Here is a 19,193-nt window from a genome sequence, read left to right on the forward strand (position 1 = left end):
TGGCAACGCAGGTACCTTAGCACTTTGACTGCCTGCCGGCACCTGGAGAGATGCCCAGTTAGCTCTTCCCCAACCTGAAGGAGGGCAGAGCTGGACTGGGTGTCAAGCGCTGCTTCGGTGGCCAGGAGAGAAGATCTTGATGCTGGGGTAGAAACTAGGGAGAAAAGAAGTGTGAATGAGAGAAGGGATGGGAGGTGGGGAGGAAATGCAACTGTAGGGCAGAAAACTCAGCCAGTGCAGCCAGGACCACTCCCACCTTACCTCCAGGCCTCTGCGGTGGACACTCGGGAGGGTTGGGAGTCTAGGGGTTACTATGAAGGAGGTGTGACCCTGTCTGGAAGCTGTGACCCAGCAGGAACGGAGCCACCTGTATTTGAGTCTTACCTGCAGCAGCCAGAACAGAGCTGATCAACAGACACCTCCCGAGCTGAGCGGGAAAGGAGGCAATTGGAGGGCAATACAGCAGAAGGCCTAGAGTTTTCCAAGACAGAACAAACCAGAGAAAACCCTACAGGTGTAGGGAAAGGATAACCCCTTCTCAGGACTCGCTGTTGGAAAACATGAAACAGCAAGAACAACAGAATGCCAGGCAAGAGCCGTGTGAGAAAGGGGAAAGGGTGAGGCACAGAGGAGAGGGTCAGAGAGTCCAAGCTGAGGCCAGGGGTGCCAGACACTGCGGCAAAGGATGGACATTTCGTGCACAACCCCTGACGGAGTGTGCATCTGTGCGGGCAAGGCCATCTTGAGCTGACCTTGGTACAGCGTGGCAGGCTGGTCTGAGGAAGGCAGCGTCACTTAAGACAAAAATTACTTTCTCTTCCCCTGTAGAGAAACATCTAGAGGAGAGAGATGAAATATAAAGTAAACCTGTAAAATCTGAAATGACATGTATGGACTACTGGTAACAAGCGGAAGGAGGGGGCTTGCTGTTCATGCCTTGACTCTCCTAACTGTGAGAACAGCCGGAGTGTCAGGAGAGGGACCGCACCAAACGCTTTTAACTTTCTTACATGCCTACATTGCACTCTATCTTCATCTTATGTTTGTGGTTTTTTGTTTTGTTTTGGCTGCGCCGTGTGGCATGCTGGACCTTGGTTCCCTGAACAGGAATCGAACCTGTGTCCCTTGCTTTGGGAGCGAGGAGTCTTAACCACTGGACCACCAGAGAAGTTCCTATACCACACTTTAAAATGAGTCCTGTGACAAAATTAGCCAGTCATGCAACCAATGGTGTGACTCAAGCCCAGAAACAGTGAGGGCAGAATCACCATGGCTTTTTTCTTTTTTTACAAAATAAGTATCAAAGGACATCCTTTGAAGTTTGAGATATACTTACAGTACATATTTTTTAAAAAATTATTTCACACAGCAAGCAGAAAAAAAGTCTTTAATGACTCAGACATATTTATGGATGACAGAGACAGAAATGGCTACTCAATAGAATGACGCTAATTTTTAAGGACAATCATTCTATTCTACCAAAGGACTGCAATTGGGTGACAGGAACACCATTAGCATGTCAGTCAGCTTCCATGTGGCAATCCTTTTAATTCCTATGAGACAAATTTCATGAAAATAGTTTTGGGAACCAAGTGGTATTACTACTACTACTATTTTATATGTATATTTAAAATACTTTATTTTTATTTTCTTGGTTATATTTATTTATTTTTATTTAATTATTTGGCTGCACTGGGTCTTAGTTGTGACATGTGAACTCTTTATTTGCAGCATGTGAGATCTAGTTCCCTGACCAGGGATTGGAACCCATGCCCCCTGCATTGGGAGCTCGGAGTCTTAGCCACTGGACCACCAGGGAAGTCCCCTAATATTCTCACAAAATTAGGTGCTGTCCCATTCAAGTAACACTGTATTGACCAAAGAAGATTGACATTAACCATATTCAGGCTAAAATGTTTTTGGAAACAACCCTCTGCATAAGTGAAAAGGTTTAAAGATCTATCCTGGAATGGAAGACTTCTTGTGTAGATAAGGAAGGCTTTAAAGGAATTGAAAATATGCTGTAAAAAATTCTTAAGTATGTAAACGAGTCAAAAATAAATGAAGATGCATGATGCTAAGTTGCTTCAGTCCTGTCTGACTCTGCAACCCCATGGACTGTAGCCCACCAGACTCCTCTGTCCATGGGATTCTCCAGGCAAGAATACTGGAGTGGGTTGCCATGCCCTCCTCCAGGGGATCTTCCTGACCCAGGGATCAAACTCGCATCTCTTGTGTCTCCTGCATTGGTAGGCGGGTTCTAGTGCCACCTGGGAAGCCCAAAGGAAGATATGTGATACCAAATAGAAAAATTACAATATCTGTAATATTGGAAGTAATGACAAGAAAGAGTCAAAGGTATTTACGTCCAGCAGTAGATAACACCGAGAGATAGGAAATATTAATACTTAAATCCTCATAAATAGTTTGTGGCTTTTAAAAGCATCTGGAGGGCCATAAGTAAGTCTGGAGGCTTCCCTCGTGGTCCAGTGTGCAATACAAGGGACACTGGTTTGATCACTTGTTGCGGAAGATCCCACATGCTGCGGGGCAACTAAACTCAGGTGCCACAACTACTGAGCCCGCGCTATAGAGTCTGTGCTCTGCAACAAGAGAAGCCAGCGAGATGAGAAGCTTGCCTACTACAGAATATCCCCTGCTCGACAGAGAAAGCCCGTACGCAGCAATGAAGATCCAGCACAGCCAAAAAGAAATAAATCATTTTGAAATTCTATTTTTTAAAAAAGTAAGTCTGATAGGGCCCCGGGGGTAAATTTGATTGCTTTTTTTTTCCTCTCTTAGAAATGGAGAAAATGGAAGCAAAATTTGGAGGAGTTAAGTCACTTCGTAAAATAAGAAATGGGTCCCCTGCTGCCCTCCTGAAGTCACAGGTACCAAAACCAAGCTTCCTCCTGGATTGGCCAGGACGCCAATCTTTTGTCCCTTAAAAATGCAAGACCTGGGAGAGCAGCCCTGTCAGATTTCCATTCAGCAAACAACTTGGGGTTTCCTAAAACTTACACTGGAAACAACCTCAAAAGTGAACTTTGATGGAAGCTACTTAAAAAAAAAAAAAAGTTTCTAAGCAAAAATGCAGGCTGAGTTTTTTTCTGTTTTGTTTTTTACTTACTCTATCACAAGTGCCATGGTAAGTTTAAGCATCTTCAGATTTGAGTCAGTAGAGTAAAATGTGCTTGTCTTATGTGTGTCTGTTGGGTAAACCCTCAGGAAATTTGTGAAAGAAGGTACTTGGTCATTTGTTGGCTCTTCATCTGTCTCTGTCCTAACCTCCACAGGCATCCAGGGTCTACTTGGCTGCTCTTTAAAAGTTCAAAGTCATAGCACAGCAATCAGATCTACTCAGATCTCTCCCCTTCTTAGAACGCCTATGCTTCAAAACTGTATACATATTCCTCTTTTCTCCCAAACCTAAACCTAATCTTTAGGTAGCAAGTAGGAGCCCTCCCTCCCCACAAAAAAGCAGCAGCACATTCATACTAAAGTGTCAATGACTAATAGTGATGCTTAACAAGTCATCTCTTAGAAGGGGTAGCTTAGTCTTAAAGAGCCACTTATTGGTCAAATAAGTATATTTTCCATTTTTTTCTGCAAACATGGGCACACTTATCATTTCCTGCATGAGAGTTTTATAAGACTTAGTTATTTTCAGTGGAAACGGTAGTTGGGACGATATTGAGAAAAGTTGTTGAGTAGGAGGTGACAGTTTCAATACATTGGTGAAGGGGAAGAGGTAAGGGAAAGTTTGAGCAGGGAAGGTTTTGGTTCCTTGAGCTTCATTTTCTCTTCCTTATTTTTATGCTGACCAGAGCTTTTTTCCCTTCCTCGTCAACAGACTTTTCAGTCCTTCTTCGCCTTATTTCTTTTGCTCCTGCTAACAAGCTAGAAGCTGAATTATGTACTCATTCTGAAAATGTTCCTTTAGGCTCTTACTTCTGGACTTTCTAGCCAGTGCAGAGAGTAAGTAGGTACTGTGCTGTATGCAAATATAGGCATATTTGTCCGTGTGGGCAAAAGGTGGGGGGGCGGGGGGGGGCGCATTTCACAAAATGCCTTTAGAACAAAACCAAACTTTTGAGATGGAATATTTTATAGCTTCATGACAATAAAGTCAAACTTTTCAGAAACAAAAAGCACAGAGAAATACTTATCTATAAAATACGTTGGGAAAAAAGAAAACCACACACCAAACAAAACAGAGGACTAATATTTCAACAGTGAGTTCACCTCAAGCATTTCATGAATTTCACATGACCCACCCACTTTTTCTCTGTACCTCTGAAGATTACCATATCAGCGGCAATAACAACACTGTTGTTCTAGTGCCAGATTTACATATCAACGTAGCCATGGCATTCCTGAATGCAGAATATCGTACTGTTACCCTTGTTTGTGGTTTCTAAATAAGGTTAATTTTTGTTCCTTTACCCTCCTCACTTAATCTCATGCCACCCCCTGCCTCTCTTCAATCAGTGGTTTGTTTGTTTTTTCCTTTGAATAGTTTTTCTCCTTTTCTTTCTGGGTCTCTGTGTCATATTTGGGACTATCCACAATTTCACCATATAACCCTGCTGGGTTTTGAAAATCTTGATCACTCAGTCACAGACAAACAACTCTTTGAAAAGACAGGCCAAGGACAGAGAAGTAATGACGGGTCACTTCTGGGGTGACTCCAGGATACCTACTTCCCCAAATGTATGGTGTGTGTTAAGGTGGGTCAGAGGTTACCACGGTAGATTTCACAGCCACCTTTGCTTCTTTCTTGACAGGTTTTGTTGTTCATTATTGCTATTTCTAGATTGGAAATGGGTCTAGCACCAATTTGCATGCCAGAATTGAATCAACCAGTTTTTATTTCCATTGAACGTTAGGAAAGGGCTGGAGAATTTTTAAATTCTTAGACTCATGTGTCAAGCTTAATGGAAAGCCAGTTGGAGGCCAACAAACTATTTTAATGAGCTTCCTTTCTCTCTGACGTTCCCCAGGGGCTATGTGCCAAGCAGGCCCACGTGGCCCAGGGAGTTACAAGATCATCTTGGCTCTGTTTGGACACCTGTGCTCTTTTAGCCAAGCACTAAGGGGAACAGGACAAAGAGAGAGAGATGAGGGCATGGAAGGCACGCAGATCGGGTGGGAGTGGGTGTGTGTCATTGTGCTTAGGAATTCACAAGGAACTCCCCAGCAGCAGCAGAGAGGATATATCACAGGCCAGCAGTGCCTCTATGTGGATTGTCTGATGGGCTTCCCTGATGGCTCAGACAGTAAAGAATCCGCCTGCAATGCGGGAGACCTAGGTTTGATCCCTGGGTTGGGAAGATCTAGGTTTGATCCCTGGGTTGGGAAGATCCCCTGGAGAAGGAAACGGCCACCCACTCCAGTATTCTGGCTTGGAGAATTCCATGGACTGTATAGTCCATGGGGTCACAAAGAGTCAGACACGACTGAGTGACTTTCACTTTTCTGAGAGTACATGAAAAGTGTTGCAGCACACACAGTGTGTGTGTGCTGGGGAGAGAGGGATGGGGAGGGCAGGAAGGAGAAAATTATATGCATGTTTTAAAGGAACTGCATGCTAAACAGGTTTCCTTTGAGAAGACAATACAGGACGAAAAGATTGTAAAGCATGGATACAAAATATGCCCAGGATCCTGAGATTAGAGTCTTCATCTAAGCTTCCTCCCACTCCTTAAAAAAAAAAGTGTTCGGTTCACTTTTCCTTTTCTCTGAATCAGCCTGATGTTTGGCTCTCCCTACCCACTCTGAACAACTTAACACAGAGATATTAAACTTGGTCTGTACCGTTCAGTGATTGTTCCTAGTCTCCTCTGTGTGTGTGACTTTCTCCTTCCTGGATTATAGACTCCTTGAGGATTAAAATGGACAGAAGCAAATACTTTCTTTTGTCCTTCCTCACCTCTTCGTTACCAATTCTGGGTATTTCTCCGCAAATGATTAACCTATTTTAACACAGCACTCCTTCATAAGATTTTATTCCCTTTGTTGTTCAGTCGCTTAGTCATGTCCAACTCTTAGCAACCCCATGGACTGCAGCACGCCAGGCCTCCCTGTCCATCACCATCTCCCAGAGTTTGCCCACATTCGTGTCCATTGAATCAGTGAAGCCATCCAACCATCTCATCCTCTGTCGCCCTCTTCTGCCTTCAGTCTTTCCCAGCATCAGGGTCTCTTCCAATGAGTTGGCTGTTCACATTAGGTGGCCAAAGTATTATTCTCTTTACCAGGTCTTATATTATGATACAATTCAGAATTTTTATTTTAAAGATTATTTTGATGTGGACCTTTATTTCATCTTTATTCTTTTTTAAAAAAATTATTTTAAACTGAAGGATAATTACAATACTGTGTTGGTTTCTGCCATACATTAATACGGATCAGCCATAGGTATACACGTCCCCTCCCTCTTGAGCCTCCCTCCCACCTCCAACACTATCTCACACTTCTAGGTTGTTACAGAGCCCCAGTTTGAGTTCCCTGTGTGCTAAGTCGCCTCAGTCGTGTCCGATTCTTTGCGACCCCGTGTCCACCAGGCTACAGACTCTGTCCACGGGATTCTCCAGCCAAGAATTCTGGAGTGGGCTGCCATTTCCTTCTCCATGAGTTCCCTGAGAGATACAGCAAATTCCCGATGTGGGCTGTTACTGAATTTGTTTCAATGTTGCTTCTGTTTTAAGTTTTGGTATTTGGGGCCTCAAGGCATGTGGAATCCTAGCTTCCCAACCAGGGAACAAACTACATCCCCTGCATTGGAAGGTGAAGTCTTAACCACTGGACTGCCAGGGAAGTCTCCTGAGATTTGTTTTTATAAATTAAATTTTTAGTAAATAATTTAACGTATTTCCACACTTTCCAAAGTGTATCTATACTTTGGCACTAAAATTTAAAGTCCTGTTCTAACTGTGTAATATTTCAAACATACAGAAATATGAAGGAAACAATACACCATACCTCCACCAAGAGATTTCATATATTTGCTCCATCTCTTTAAAAGTTGTATCTGGGGACTTCCCTGGTGGTCCAATGGCTAAGACTCCACGCTCCCAATGCAGGTGGCCCAGGTTCGATCCTTGGTTGGGGAAATATATCTCACGTACTGCAACTAAGACCTGGCACAGCCAAAAAAAAAGTTAAATATGCAAATAACCACCCTAAGACCTTCTCCATCTAGTTCCTCTCTCCCTCCCTAGAGAAAATCACTCTCCTGAATCTGGTGTACACACTCCTTCCCTGGGAGTGTTCAAATTTCCACCACCTGGCTCAAAAGGTCTTTAGTCCTCCTTCCTGAGGGGCTGGCGATTGTCAGCAGGGATGCAGGGAGAGTGACAAGGCACTAACCTGGAAGAATGGCAGCTCCACTCCAAAAAGGGGGCTTAGCAGGGCAAGGGGGCAGCTGGGGATGAGGACTGAGGCCTCTCCGGGCACTAAAGAGGGGGCGAGGAGGAGGCGCAAAGGGACTCAGACCGAAGGGGCAGTAGGTGAGGGAAGAGGAGGAGAACCTGCAGAAGCACAGACTTGCGCTCCCCTAATTGTCAGAGAGGATGTGGCTGGAGTCTCTGAGACTACCTGGAATACGGTCTGCAGGTGACAGACGACCCCTGGCTGGACAGACCCCATGAACTGCAGCACGCCAGGCAGCCCCACGTCATGACCTGTTAGGTGGCATTTACTTTTGAGGAACTGACCTGCTTTAGTTCCTCTGAAGCGTTACATAGATTTGATGGAGATGATTCTGCTTTTCTATTTTTATTCTTCCTCAATTTGAAGTTGTCAGATAAAATAGAAGACACTTTCTCACAGACTCAGAGAAAGAACTTATGGTTACGGTGGGTGGGGGCGGGGGGGATAGTTAGGGAGTTGGGGATGGACATGTACACACTGCTTTATTTAAAGCGGATAACAACGAAGACCTACTGCAGAACACAGGGAAGTCTGCTCAATGTTATGTGGCAGCCTGGATGGGAGGGGAGTTTGGAGGAGAATGGACACATGTACATGTATGGCTGAGTCCCTTTGCTGTGCATCTGAAACTAGTTCACATCGTTGTTGATCGGCTATACTCCAATACAAAAGAAAAAGTTAAAAATAAAAAGACACCCAGTTGAGTCTGACTTTCAGATAAGCAAAGACACACTTTTCAAAGTAAAAGTGTGTCTCAAATATTGCATGGTCATACTTACACTAAACATGTATTTCCCTGAAATTCAGATGTGAATGTCCTGTATATTTATTGCTAAATTTGATAATTCTACCTCAAGTTGAATATAGGAAGGACTTGGCAAAGCATTTAGTACCAGTCTGAAGAGAGAATCAAAGGACTCTCCAGAACAACATGAATGAAGACACCATCTTTGTCAAGTTCTCAATGGCCTAACACAATTCAAAACAAGCCCCACTGACTTTACTAAAAGTGGACAACGTCAAAACATTCTTATTTATTATTGAGATGAAATTCTCATACCATGATATTCACTTAAAGTATACAATTCAATAGTTTTTAGTATAGTCAGGGTTGTGCAGCTATCACTAAATCAATTTTAGAACAGTTTCACTACCTCAAAAGAAACCCAATACCCATCATTACGCCCCACTCCTGGCCCCCAACTCCCACCTCCACTATATTCCCCAATCCCAGCCCCTGCCAACCACTCACCAACTTTTTGTTTCTTTAAAGGTACCCATTCTGAACAGTTCATTTAAATGGAATCCACCATATGTGACCTTTTGTGTCCTGCTTCTTTAACTCTTAAGTGTATTTTCAAGGCTCATCCACATTGCAGCAGGTATCACAACCTCATTCATCATGAATAATATTCCTTTTTATATAAATACAGGATGGGCCTATCCGTTCATCCACTATTGAACATTTAGTTTGTTCCCATTCGTTGACCGTTATGAATAACGCTTCTAGGACAGAACATTAATGCGCAAGTTTTCGTGGAGACAAACGGTGTAATTTCCGGTAGAATTTTTGGCCATATGATCCAACACTGGGAGGAACTGTCAAATGGTTTCCAGAGCATTTACTATTTCACATTCTTTGTTGTTTTTGGGATGGGTAGGGTGGGGTGTTGTTTTTGAATTTTTAAAATAAGCAATCGTCATGGTTTTCTCGGGGTCCGTGAGGAGGGCCTGCTCCCAGGGACCGTCCTTCAGGGTTGCCTCTACCAGGCCGCAACGGTCCCCTCCCGGTCCTGAGGCCGGCCGCTGTAAACCACGGACCCAAACATTTCTGAGCGCGCACTGTGAGAAACCTAGCTTCAGCCCCTCCCCCTCGGCGCTCCCCGGCAGGAAAACGGACGCCGCCTGGCTGAGGCTCTGTGGACATTGTAGTTTCCTTTCCAGTCCACCGCGCAGAGACCGCGGTGAGGGAAACTACAACCCCCAGAATGCTGCGGTGCTACGGCATCCGAGCGGGCCAATCCACGCGACGGGCTCCAGCCCACCCTCCGGTCCGGGCTGCTCTCCAGGGCGTCTGTAAACACAGCCAGATCCTGTCATGGAGGGGGAGGAGGAGGCGGCGGCAGCGGCGAAGGGAGGCGTTGTGGGCCGCCTCCAGGGTCCGCTCTGCCATTCCTGAACTGGTCCCTCGTCCCCGTGACTGTGGCATCAGGGAACCGAACTGTTAGGCGAGAGGAGGCGGTCAGAACCGTATCCCCTTCTTCCCCCGGGGCGGGGCCGGGCCGGACCAGGCCGGCGGAGCCGGGGGAGGGCCGGCCTGTCTGCCGAGATGGATGACAGTAAGGTAAGTCCTGGGGTTTGCACGCGCAGCCGCCGCCGCCGCCTGCTTGTCGCTAAGTGCTCGTCCCGCCGCTGAGCCTCAGCCCCGTAGTCCACCCAGCACCCAGTAGACACCTGCCTCAGACACCCCTGCGCCTCCAGCTATGACCCCAGGTACTCAGACGAGAATTGAGGGAACGGGCTGCACTCTTCCTACAAGGGCCCACTCCGGAAAGATCACTCAGGGCAAGCTTGTTGGTCAGCTTTTCCAGGTGGTGCAGACCCTAGTGCTCCCGAGATAAGTGAAGAAACTACTGTGCTTTTTCTTTGTGCTTCTCATTGCCCCCAGCCAGCCTTTTTCCACATCGGAGACCTAAACTAGGGCAGCCTGAACCGGCCCTGTTCCCCTACACCGTCCCCTTTTCTTCTCTCAGGCTCCCTTACTCAATGCCCCATTCATATAATCTGTTCACTCCCCCTCTGAGCTATTTTCCTGTGGTTGGTTGGAACACTCTGCTAATCTCCTGTTGCTATTCGTCCGAAGCCTGGAATCTAACCTCCTCTAGAAAGCCTTCCTCAAGAAAAGAAGTGAATTCCTTCTTGTTGATCTATCCCCACACCCCCTTCCCTTATCCTGGTCACTCATCCCTGCGACGTTAAGATAACAGACAATATTCATTATTGGTTAATTCATATAAAGATAGTGATGCTCAGTTAGTTGATCATCAGCTTATTGATGTTTTACAATGTTTAGAAAGTTGGGGGGTTTTTTTGTTTTTTTTTTAAAGACATCAGACTCTAGAATTTGCCAGTTTTCAAAGCGGATAACTCCTTCCCTCTGCTTTACTTTCCACCATCTCTGGCATGCTGCTTTTGAGAGCTTTTTCCTTCGTTTGTTTACCTTTTCCCCCTCCACCTAACCAGTAACACTTTGCTGCTATCAAGTTTTTGTTTCACACATCCTCAGAGAGGCTGAAAAAAATTTCCATCTTCTCTGTACTGTTTGTGTTATTCTCCGTTATCGCCTCTTCCTATTCCCGTGGGAGGCTCTGAGAAAAGTCACAGCAGGGACAACCCAGGGCATTGCTCTGGAAGTAGGACTCACCTCTAGGAACCTTTACTTGGCAAGGCGTAAAGCCCTCCTAATAGGAAGTGGGATTTCCAAGTCAGAAAGAGGGAGTTCTAAAACTTTTCTAGAAAAATCAGAAGGTGATTTTCCATAACAGTCTTTGCTAGCTTGATCATTCAGTGTTAACTTTGAAATTAAATCTGAATACTGTATCCATTGTCTTTCCTAGATACGGCTGACTGGGAAAGGATGCCAAATTAATATAGTCTTTAGTCTCCTTGGTTGCAGACTCTCATGATATATTCTATAGAATTTGTGGTTGTTTTCAAACCTTTGAAATATTTAATAGCTTTCTCAAAGTCTTCAGTAATCTCAAATAAATTCAAGAAAAAACATAGAATTTTGAGTTATTTTACCTGCCTATAAAATCACATAGAACTTATTTCTAAAACAAGCAAGCTGTAGTGGAGCATATGGTGTTACGGTTTTGCCTAAAGAGTGAGGTTAAATTTCGCAAGTAGACTATTCATAACTATTCACAAGTAACTTCTTAGATGGTTCATAGGTAAGCAAAATGAATTCAGTTCTCATTCTTTACTAATTCATTGTTTTTGTGACAGTATTTAGAAACCAGCAGTTTCTTTATTCTTTAATGATTTTGGAAAAGGAAGTCCATTTCAGATGTCTGGATGGATAGTGCTTCTGTGAATGCACTACTTTCACTTTGAATACATGTCGAAGCTATGGATGAGTAATATTTAAATGCCATGTAGTGCAAGACTGGACTGCTCTCTGAGGAGCCGGGTGGTATGAAATGGCCTTTTTAAAAGGCTCCCAATCCAATCCTGCCTCTCCCTGTGCTCTAATTGTTATAGTCCAGCAAAGTTGTATTGTTCTCCCAGTGTATCCAACAAGCTCACACACACAACACATTTTCCCTCCCATTATGTAGAGGTGATGGAGTCTCAGGTTCTGAAGGAAGCTGCAGTAGGGAAGCCGAGGGTTGGGGCTTGGAAGTGTGGTTGTGCCGGTGAGAGCATAAAAGATGACAAACCGGGGACAAGGCCAGGGCAACAGGACGAGGACAGAGGGGGCAGGAGAAGCAGTTAGAGAGAAGCAGTGTTTGAATGAGCAGGTCAGGAAATAGAATGATGCTGTGATGATTCTCTTTATAAAGATTCTGTATTCTGAGTTGTTTTCATCAGTGGTGATGAGTGAGTTTGCAAGAGCGCTGCATGTTCTGCTGTCTGTTCTCGGGGAGTCAGAGCAGGACAGATTGGAATGGCGGGTGCAACTTTGCCTCCCAAGTGTCTAGCAATGTGCCTGGTACATTACATCACAGAGTACTGGTTCACAAAGACTGAGTGGAATTGGAACAGAGAGGCATTAAGGAGACTGCTCGAGGTGTAGCTGGGATTTATTAATATTCATCGATGTGCTCTGTTGAGCCAGAGTATACAGACTACAGCAAACGGGGAAAAGAAAGCAAGAGACAGAGTGGGCATCTAAGACTGGGGGCTTGGGGAAGCACTAAGTAGCAGATCTCAAATTCTGATTGAGCAGATCTCTACTTAATCTAGTTGGGAAGGAAAAAAAAAACTTGGCTGAGTTAACCTTTTTGGGCTTCTGTTTTATCTGTTACATGGTCAGTGCCTTTTTCCCAGGTTTTGTTGAGCATCAGAGATTGTGCATATGAAGCATCAAGTGCAGAGTAAACACATACTAGGCACCCAGAAATGTTATCATTGTTACATTACCTGGCAGTGATGCCCTTGGTCTTTTGCACAGTGCAGCAGGCACCTGAGATGCTCACTGTAGTCATTATTAGGTGTGTGCTTTTGCGTGATATTTGCAGCTATGTTTCCCCCATACTACCCTCATTTCTTAACGCTGACCCCAAAGGGGACAGGGACAGTGGAATGGGACGTGAAATGGCTCTTACCTGTCAGATTGTGTGAGAATGGTAGTCTCTTGAGCCCACCTATGTGTCCACCACTGGAGAAAAGTGCTTTTTATGAAAGCCTCTTCTCTCTAACCTGCGGTATTGAATCATAAAGAAAATTGAAAGGAGTAATTTTCAGGGGCTTTGATCATAGAGGGTTCTTATTTCCAATTTTATATTTATTTGACTTTCATGTTTATCAAATGAATGTATGAGTGACTCGAAGTACCCTAGATCAGCTGTGTTCCTGCCACAGACAAAGCTGGTAAATGATGACATTTCTGTATAGCCTAGCTATAATATATAATGTATAATATAGTGCCCTATATGATGTTTAGGGCATCAATTTCCACTTGAGGGACTGGTGAGAGAATCCCTCCCTGGCGTCAGTATACTGATAGGAGCTGCTATTCTCCTGCATACTTCCTTTCCACCTGAGCTCCACACAGTTATCTTAAAATGCCTTATACCTTCCTCACCCCTTAGGTCTTTGTTCCATTCAGTTGTTCTGAGTAGTGCTGGTTCTCACAAAAATTTTTACTTGGCCAAAAAATCTCTTTGACATTCCCAGAACTCAGTTGGTAAGGAATCTGCCTGCAATGCAGGAAGCCCAGTTTCGATCCCTGGAGAAGGAAATGGCAGCCTGCTCCAGTATTCTTGTCTGGAAGATCCCATGGACAGAGGAGACTGGTAGGCTGCAGTCCATGGGGTCACAAGAGTCAGATACGACTTAGTGAATAAACCAAACCAGAGCTATCCTTTGGCCCCTAAAGTAACTCTCCTTGGCCCCTTAGCCATCCTTTGCTACAGCTGGAACTGCCCTCCTTGGGCAGTGACAGAGCTCGGACAATTTCTGCCTTTTCTGTCCTTCTGCTCCATCCATGCTTTCAACAAGACCAAGGCAGAAGAACCAGCTCCTTTGCCAAACTAGACAGTTTGTTAACATTTTAAATGTGCCCCCTTTTCCTGTCTAGGTCCCGTGTGCATTGGGGTACCTCTACAGATACCAGTTGAAATTGAAGTTTAAATAACCTATTCAGAATGTTTTGTGCTTTAGGATTTTCACAAAAGTTTGTTCATTTATTCATTTCTGTATTCCTCATCAAACATTTGTTGGACACCTAATATGCACGAGACATTGTGCTAGACAGTAGAGATATAGAGATGAGTAAGAGTTTATAATTATTCTCAGGAACTGATGTTTCAGTGGACTAGATAAACATATAGAAAAATAACTACCACGTGGTGAGGTGAGAAATGAGGGCAGTGACAGCAAAGTGCTTTGGGGGCACCAAGAATGGATGCCTATCTGGGTGTGTCAGACATGGGTTCACACAGTAGGCATGAATCTGTCAGGAAGAATAGAAGTGCCCCAGAAAATGGGAAAGAGGGAATATCCTGTACTAAAGCATATTGCTCTGAAAAATAAGTATTTTTGTACAAGCTGGAGCAGGAGTTGGGAGATTTTCTGTAAAGGGCCAGATAGTAAATATCTGTTGGAGAAGGCAATGGCAACCCACTCCAGTCCTCTTGCCTGGAAAATCCCGGGGAAGGAGGGGCCTGGTAGGCTGCAGTCCATGGGGTCGCTACCAGTCCGAGAGGACTGAGCGACTTCACTTTCACGTGTTAGAGAAGGAAATGGCAACCCACTCCAGTGTTCTTGCCTGGAGAATCCCTGGGATGGGGGAGCCTGGTGGGCTGCCATCTCTGGGGTCGCACAGAGTCGGACATGACTGAAGCGACTTAGCAGCAGCAGCAGCAGTAAATATCTGTGGGCCATGTGATCTCTGTTGTAATTACTCAACTCTGCCATTGAAACATGAAAGCAGCCATAGGCAGAACATAATGAATGGGTGTGGCTGTGTTCTGATAAAACTTTATTTCCCAAAAGAGGCAGCTGGCTGACTTTAGTTGGCCAGGTGGGCTGAAGTTTGCTGATCCTTGAGCTGAGCATAAGGCACAAGTAGAGATGTGGGGGGGGGGAAAAAAGTAGAGATGTGGGCAGAGATAAGGATGGAAAGATAACCAGGAGCCTGACCAGGATTTGCTTGGCAAGTTAAGCTAAGAAATTTGGGAAATCTGATTTCCACCACTTTCAAGCTATTATGATTTTGGACAGATTATTATTTTTTAAATCGAAGTATAGTTGATTTACAATAGTGTATTAGTTTCAGGTATACATCAAAGTGATTCAGTTATGTGTATATTTTCAGAGTATTTTCCATTATAGGTTATTACAAGATATTGCATATGGTTCCCTGTGCTATACAGTAAATCCTTGTTGCTTATCTATTTTAATCCACCTGCAATGCAGGAGACCCTGTTTCCATTCCTAGATCTGGATGATCCCCTGGAGAAGGGATAGGCTACCGACCCCAGTATCCTGGGCTTCCCTGGTGGCTCAGATGGTAAAGAATCAGATGGCCCGCAATGTCGGAGACCTGGGTTTGATCCCTGGGTTGGGAAGATCCCCCAGAGGAGGGCATGGCAACCCACTCTAGTATTCTTGCCTAGAGAATCCCCATGGACAGAGGAGCCTCGTGGGCTACAGTCCATGGGGTCACAAAGAGTTGGACATGACTAAGCAACTAAACACAGTGTGTATCTATTAATCTCATAGTCCTAATTTATCCCTACCCACCTCCCTTCTCCCTTTGGTAATCATGTTTGTTTTCTATCAGTGAGTCTGGTGGTTTTTTTTTGTATATAGGCTAATTGGTATTATTTTTTAGATTCTACATTAAGTAATATATAATACTTGTCTTTCTCTGACTTACTTCACTAAGTATAATATTCTCTAGGTCCATCCATGTTGCTGCAAATGGCAATATTTCTTTCTTTTTCATAACAGTAATATTCCATTATATATATACTATATATATATATAAAACATACACATATATTCCATTACATACACACACACACACACACACACACACACACACACACACACACACACACACACACACACACACACACACACACACACACACACACACACACACACACACACACACTATATCTTCTTAAACCAATAGTCTGTTGATGGGCACTTGAGTTATTTCCATGTCTTGGTTATGGACTTTCATAGTGTTGCTATGATCATTGGGATGCGAGTATCTTTTTGAGGTAGAGTTTTCCTATTTTCTGAATATATACCCAGGAGTGGGGTTGCCAGATCATATGGTAGCTTTACTTTTGTTTTTTTAAGAAACCACCATACTATTTTCCATAGTAACTGTACCAATTTACCTTCCCACCAATGGTTCCCTTTTTTCCTAGACCCTCTCCAGTATTTATTACTTGTAGATTTTTTGATGATAGCCATTCTGACAGGTGTGAGGTAAGCACCTCATTGTGGCTTTGATTTGCATTTCTCTAACAGTTAGCAATGTTGAGCATCTTTTCATGTCCCTGTTGGCTATCTGTGTGTCCTTTAGGTCTTCAGCCCATTTATTGTTTACCTTTTGATATTGAGTTATATGAACTGTTCATATATTTTGGATAGTAACCCCTTGTTATTTGCATTGTTAGCAAGTACTTTCTCCAATTCTGAAGGCTGTCTTTTTTTTTTTTTTTTTGGCTTCCTTTGCTGTGCAAAAGCTCTAAAGTTTGATTAGTGCCATTTGTTTATTTTTGCTTTTATTTTGGGAGACTTTTGCCTTGGGAAACTGATCAATGAAAATATTGCTGTGATTTATGTTGAACAGATGAGCAGAACTGTATTTCTTTACCTATAAAATAGATGTGTTAACCTTACTGAGTTAGTGTAAGAATTAAATGTTACATGTATTAGAAAAAAAAAAAACATAGTACATAATGGGTTCAAAATAAATGCTTGTTCTATGTGACTCCTCCTCACCAGCTTGGTTACACTGCTCACAAGAAAGACCTGAGTTGAAGACGATGCTAGAGACTGTTAGAATGTAGGTGTATGCAGCATGCATAAAATCCTTGAAGGACGAAGAAGGTGGACAGGAGAGAGAGCTAAAGAGACAGAACCCTGGCAGACTCTAAAATGATCAGAAGAGGTGGAGGAATAGGATTCAACAAAATAAACTGAAAAGAGGAGGTTAGTGATATAGGAGATCCCACACACACACACACACACACACACACACACACACACACGATTATTATTCCATCTAAAGGAAGTAGGGAAAAAGAATCCACTGAATTTCAAAAACAGGAGGTTGTTTGTGAAACTAGCAAGAGAAGCTTCGACAGAGTGATGGCGCCGAGGCCAAAATGTAGTGGTTGAGGAAGAGTGGGTGGGAAGGAAGCAGAGACGGTTGACTGCAGCGTGCAGGCGACTGCAGAATATTGCAGTAAAGCGAATATCACAATAAAGCAAGCCTCACGCATTGTTCGGTTTCCCAGTGCGTGTAAAAGTTACGTCTACACTAGACGGTAGTCTGTTAAATATACAATAGCACGATCTCTTAAAATAAAAAAAGTACATCATTGCTGAAAAATGCTAACCATCATCTGACAATGCAGAGTTACCGTAAACCTTCAATTTGTAAAAAAAAGCAAAACAAATGCAGTAAAGTGAAGCACAATGAAATGAGATATGCCTACAGACCACTGTTACTGAGTCAGTCTGTAACAGTTTTGAGGATTGCTAAAATATATGTATAATCGTATTACATTTAGCTTCAAACAGTTAACAGCAAGGGGAGGGGAGGATTAAGGGTTAGGCAAGGAGAGGCAGGGGTGAACGCTCAGTCAGAAATGCCTGTTTTTTAAAAAAAAAAGAAATGCCTGCTTTATCTTGTTTCTCCTCTGTTGACTAGAAAACCTGGCAGAGAGGTTAGCAGCAGGAAGATGGGATTAGACTTTCTCTCTTTCTGAAGAGCTGGTAAATAAAAGAGAAAAAGCCTGAACAACAGCTGTGAAGGAAGTTAAAGGAGCCTTAACCCCAAATGAAAGTGTAGTTGCTTGTTTTTTTTCTTTAAAGTGGTAAAGCTCAGTGGCTGGTCACAGTCATACCTGTCTTATTTTTCTTTAATCGATGGCAGATAAGGTTTCACGTTACGTTTTCAAAAGAAAAGTGAAACAGGCTTTCCTGCTATTTTCCTTCTTAGCTGGAGCTGATGCTACCACTTCATGTAAATACAGTAGTTCTCATACACTTAACAACTTGAAACTTTTATGAGTTGCCTTAAGAATTAGAGCATTAGGATGGAAGTAAGTGCAAGAGGGGTGGTAAAATAGTAAGAGTTATTGATTGGTTTTTCAGATTTTATATCCCTTATGAGAGAGGTTTGGTTTTCTTTTTTCTCTTTTTTTAAAAAAAATTTTACAACTTTTATAAGCTGGTGGTAGTGGTGGTCACAGTAATGCCAATTTAAATTAAATTGCAAAATATTGTTAATTCTTCTTTGCATTTATTCATTCAGTCATCAGTCTTTGAATAAATGCCTGGCTCTGGGTCAGATGCAATGGGGACTGGAGAAGAAATAGAGAACACAGCTTCTGTGCCCGAGGTGCTCACATCGCTTGAAGGTGACAGAACTTAAATCCGTGAGGCCACTATAACATACAACTCGGTGTGATATTGACTGTATGTTCCAGAAATATGGAGAAGAAAAGTAACGTGTGGACAGAGGTGATTGTCAGCAAGAGCTTTGCAGAAAGAGGGCCAGGTCTGACTGTAACCAAAGAAAGCTTAGTATTTGCTGGTTTGGATGATGAGGTGGGGGTGGGTGGTGTGAAGAGGGAACATTTAGAGAATTGGTGAGGACAAGTAGGAATGCAGGGGACAGGGTGAGGTCCCTAAGGACACTGGCATGACTTGCTGGGGTAAATGACAGAGAAGAATAGCTTGGTGAGTGGGATCCTGGATGTAGCATGCTGAAGGGTGGCCTCTAGAAAGATATATCCATGTGCTAACCCCTGGAACCTGTGAATATCACCTTATATGGATAAAGAGGGAGTATTACATGGCCCCAAATGTGATTTAGTTAAGGATTTGAGGGGATGAGTTTACCTTGGATTCTCTGAGTGAGCTGTAAATCCAGTGATAAATGTCCTCCTAAGAGTGAGGCCGAGGGAGATTTGAGAGACAGATGTGGAGGCAGTGTGACCACAGAGGCAGTGATTGGACTGATGTGACTGCAGATGAAGGAATGCTCACGGCCACCAGTGACACCTGCAAGCGGCAAAGGATAACTTCTCCCCTAGGGCCTCTAGAGAGAGTGCAGTCCTGCCAAGAACAGAGAGAATACATGGCTGTTGTTTTCAGCCACCAAGTTTGTGGTAATTGTTACAGCAGCCACAGGAAACTGGATTTGGTGACCTAGTAAGCAGAGCTGAGCCAGAGGTCTTCTCTTGAGCTGCAAAGAGACACAGCCTCAGTTCAGTTCAGTTCCGTTCAGTCATGTCTGACTCTTTGCGATCCCGTGAACCGCAGCACGCCAGGCCTCC

General features: G+C 43.7%; 1 protein-coding gene across 2 annotated transcripts in view; it reads left to right on the forward strand.

Moving 5' to 3' along the window:
• Positions 1–9,456: 9,456 nt before the first annotated feature.
• The window catches only part of CREBL2 (cAMP responsive element binding protein like 2), a 29,397-nt gene continuing 19,660 nt past the window's right edge, over positions 9,457–19,193 (forward strand). The window contains exon 1 of one of the 2 annotated variants that reach the window (XM_043881781.1): positions 9,457–9,778. In XM_043881781.1, the coding sequence (XP_043737716.1) occupies positions 9,764–9,778 (15 nt within the window). In that variant the 5' untranslated portion in view covers positions 9,457–9,763. The remainder of the gene's footprint in view (positions 9,779–19,193) is intronic. The other variant, XM_043881782.1, reaches the window with a different exon arrangement.

This window comes from Cervus elaphus, chromosome 22 (assembly GCF_910594005.1).
Source record: "Cervus elaphus chromosome 22, mCerEla1.1, whole genome shotgun sequence".
NCBI classification, from domain to species: Eukaryota; Metazoa; Chordata; class Mammalia; order Artiodactyla; family Cervidae; genus Cervus; species Cervus elaphus.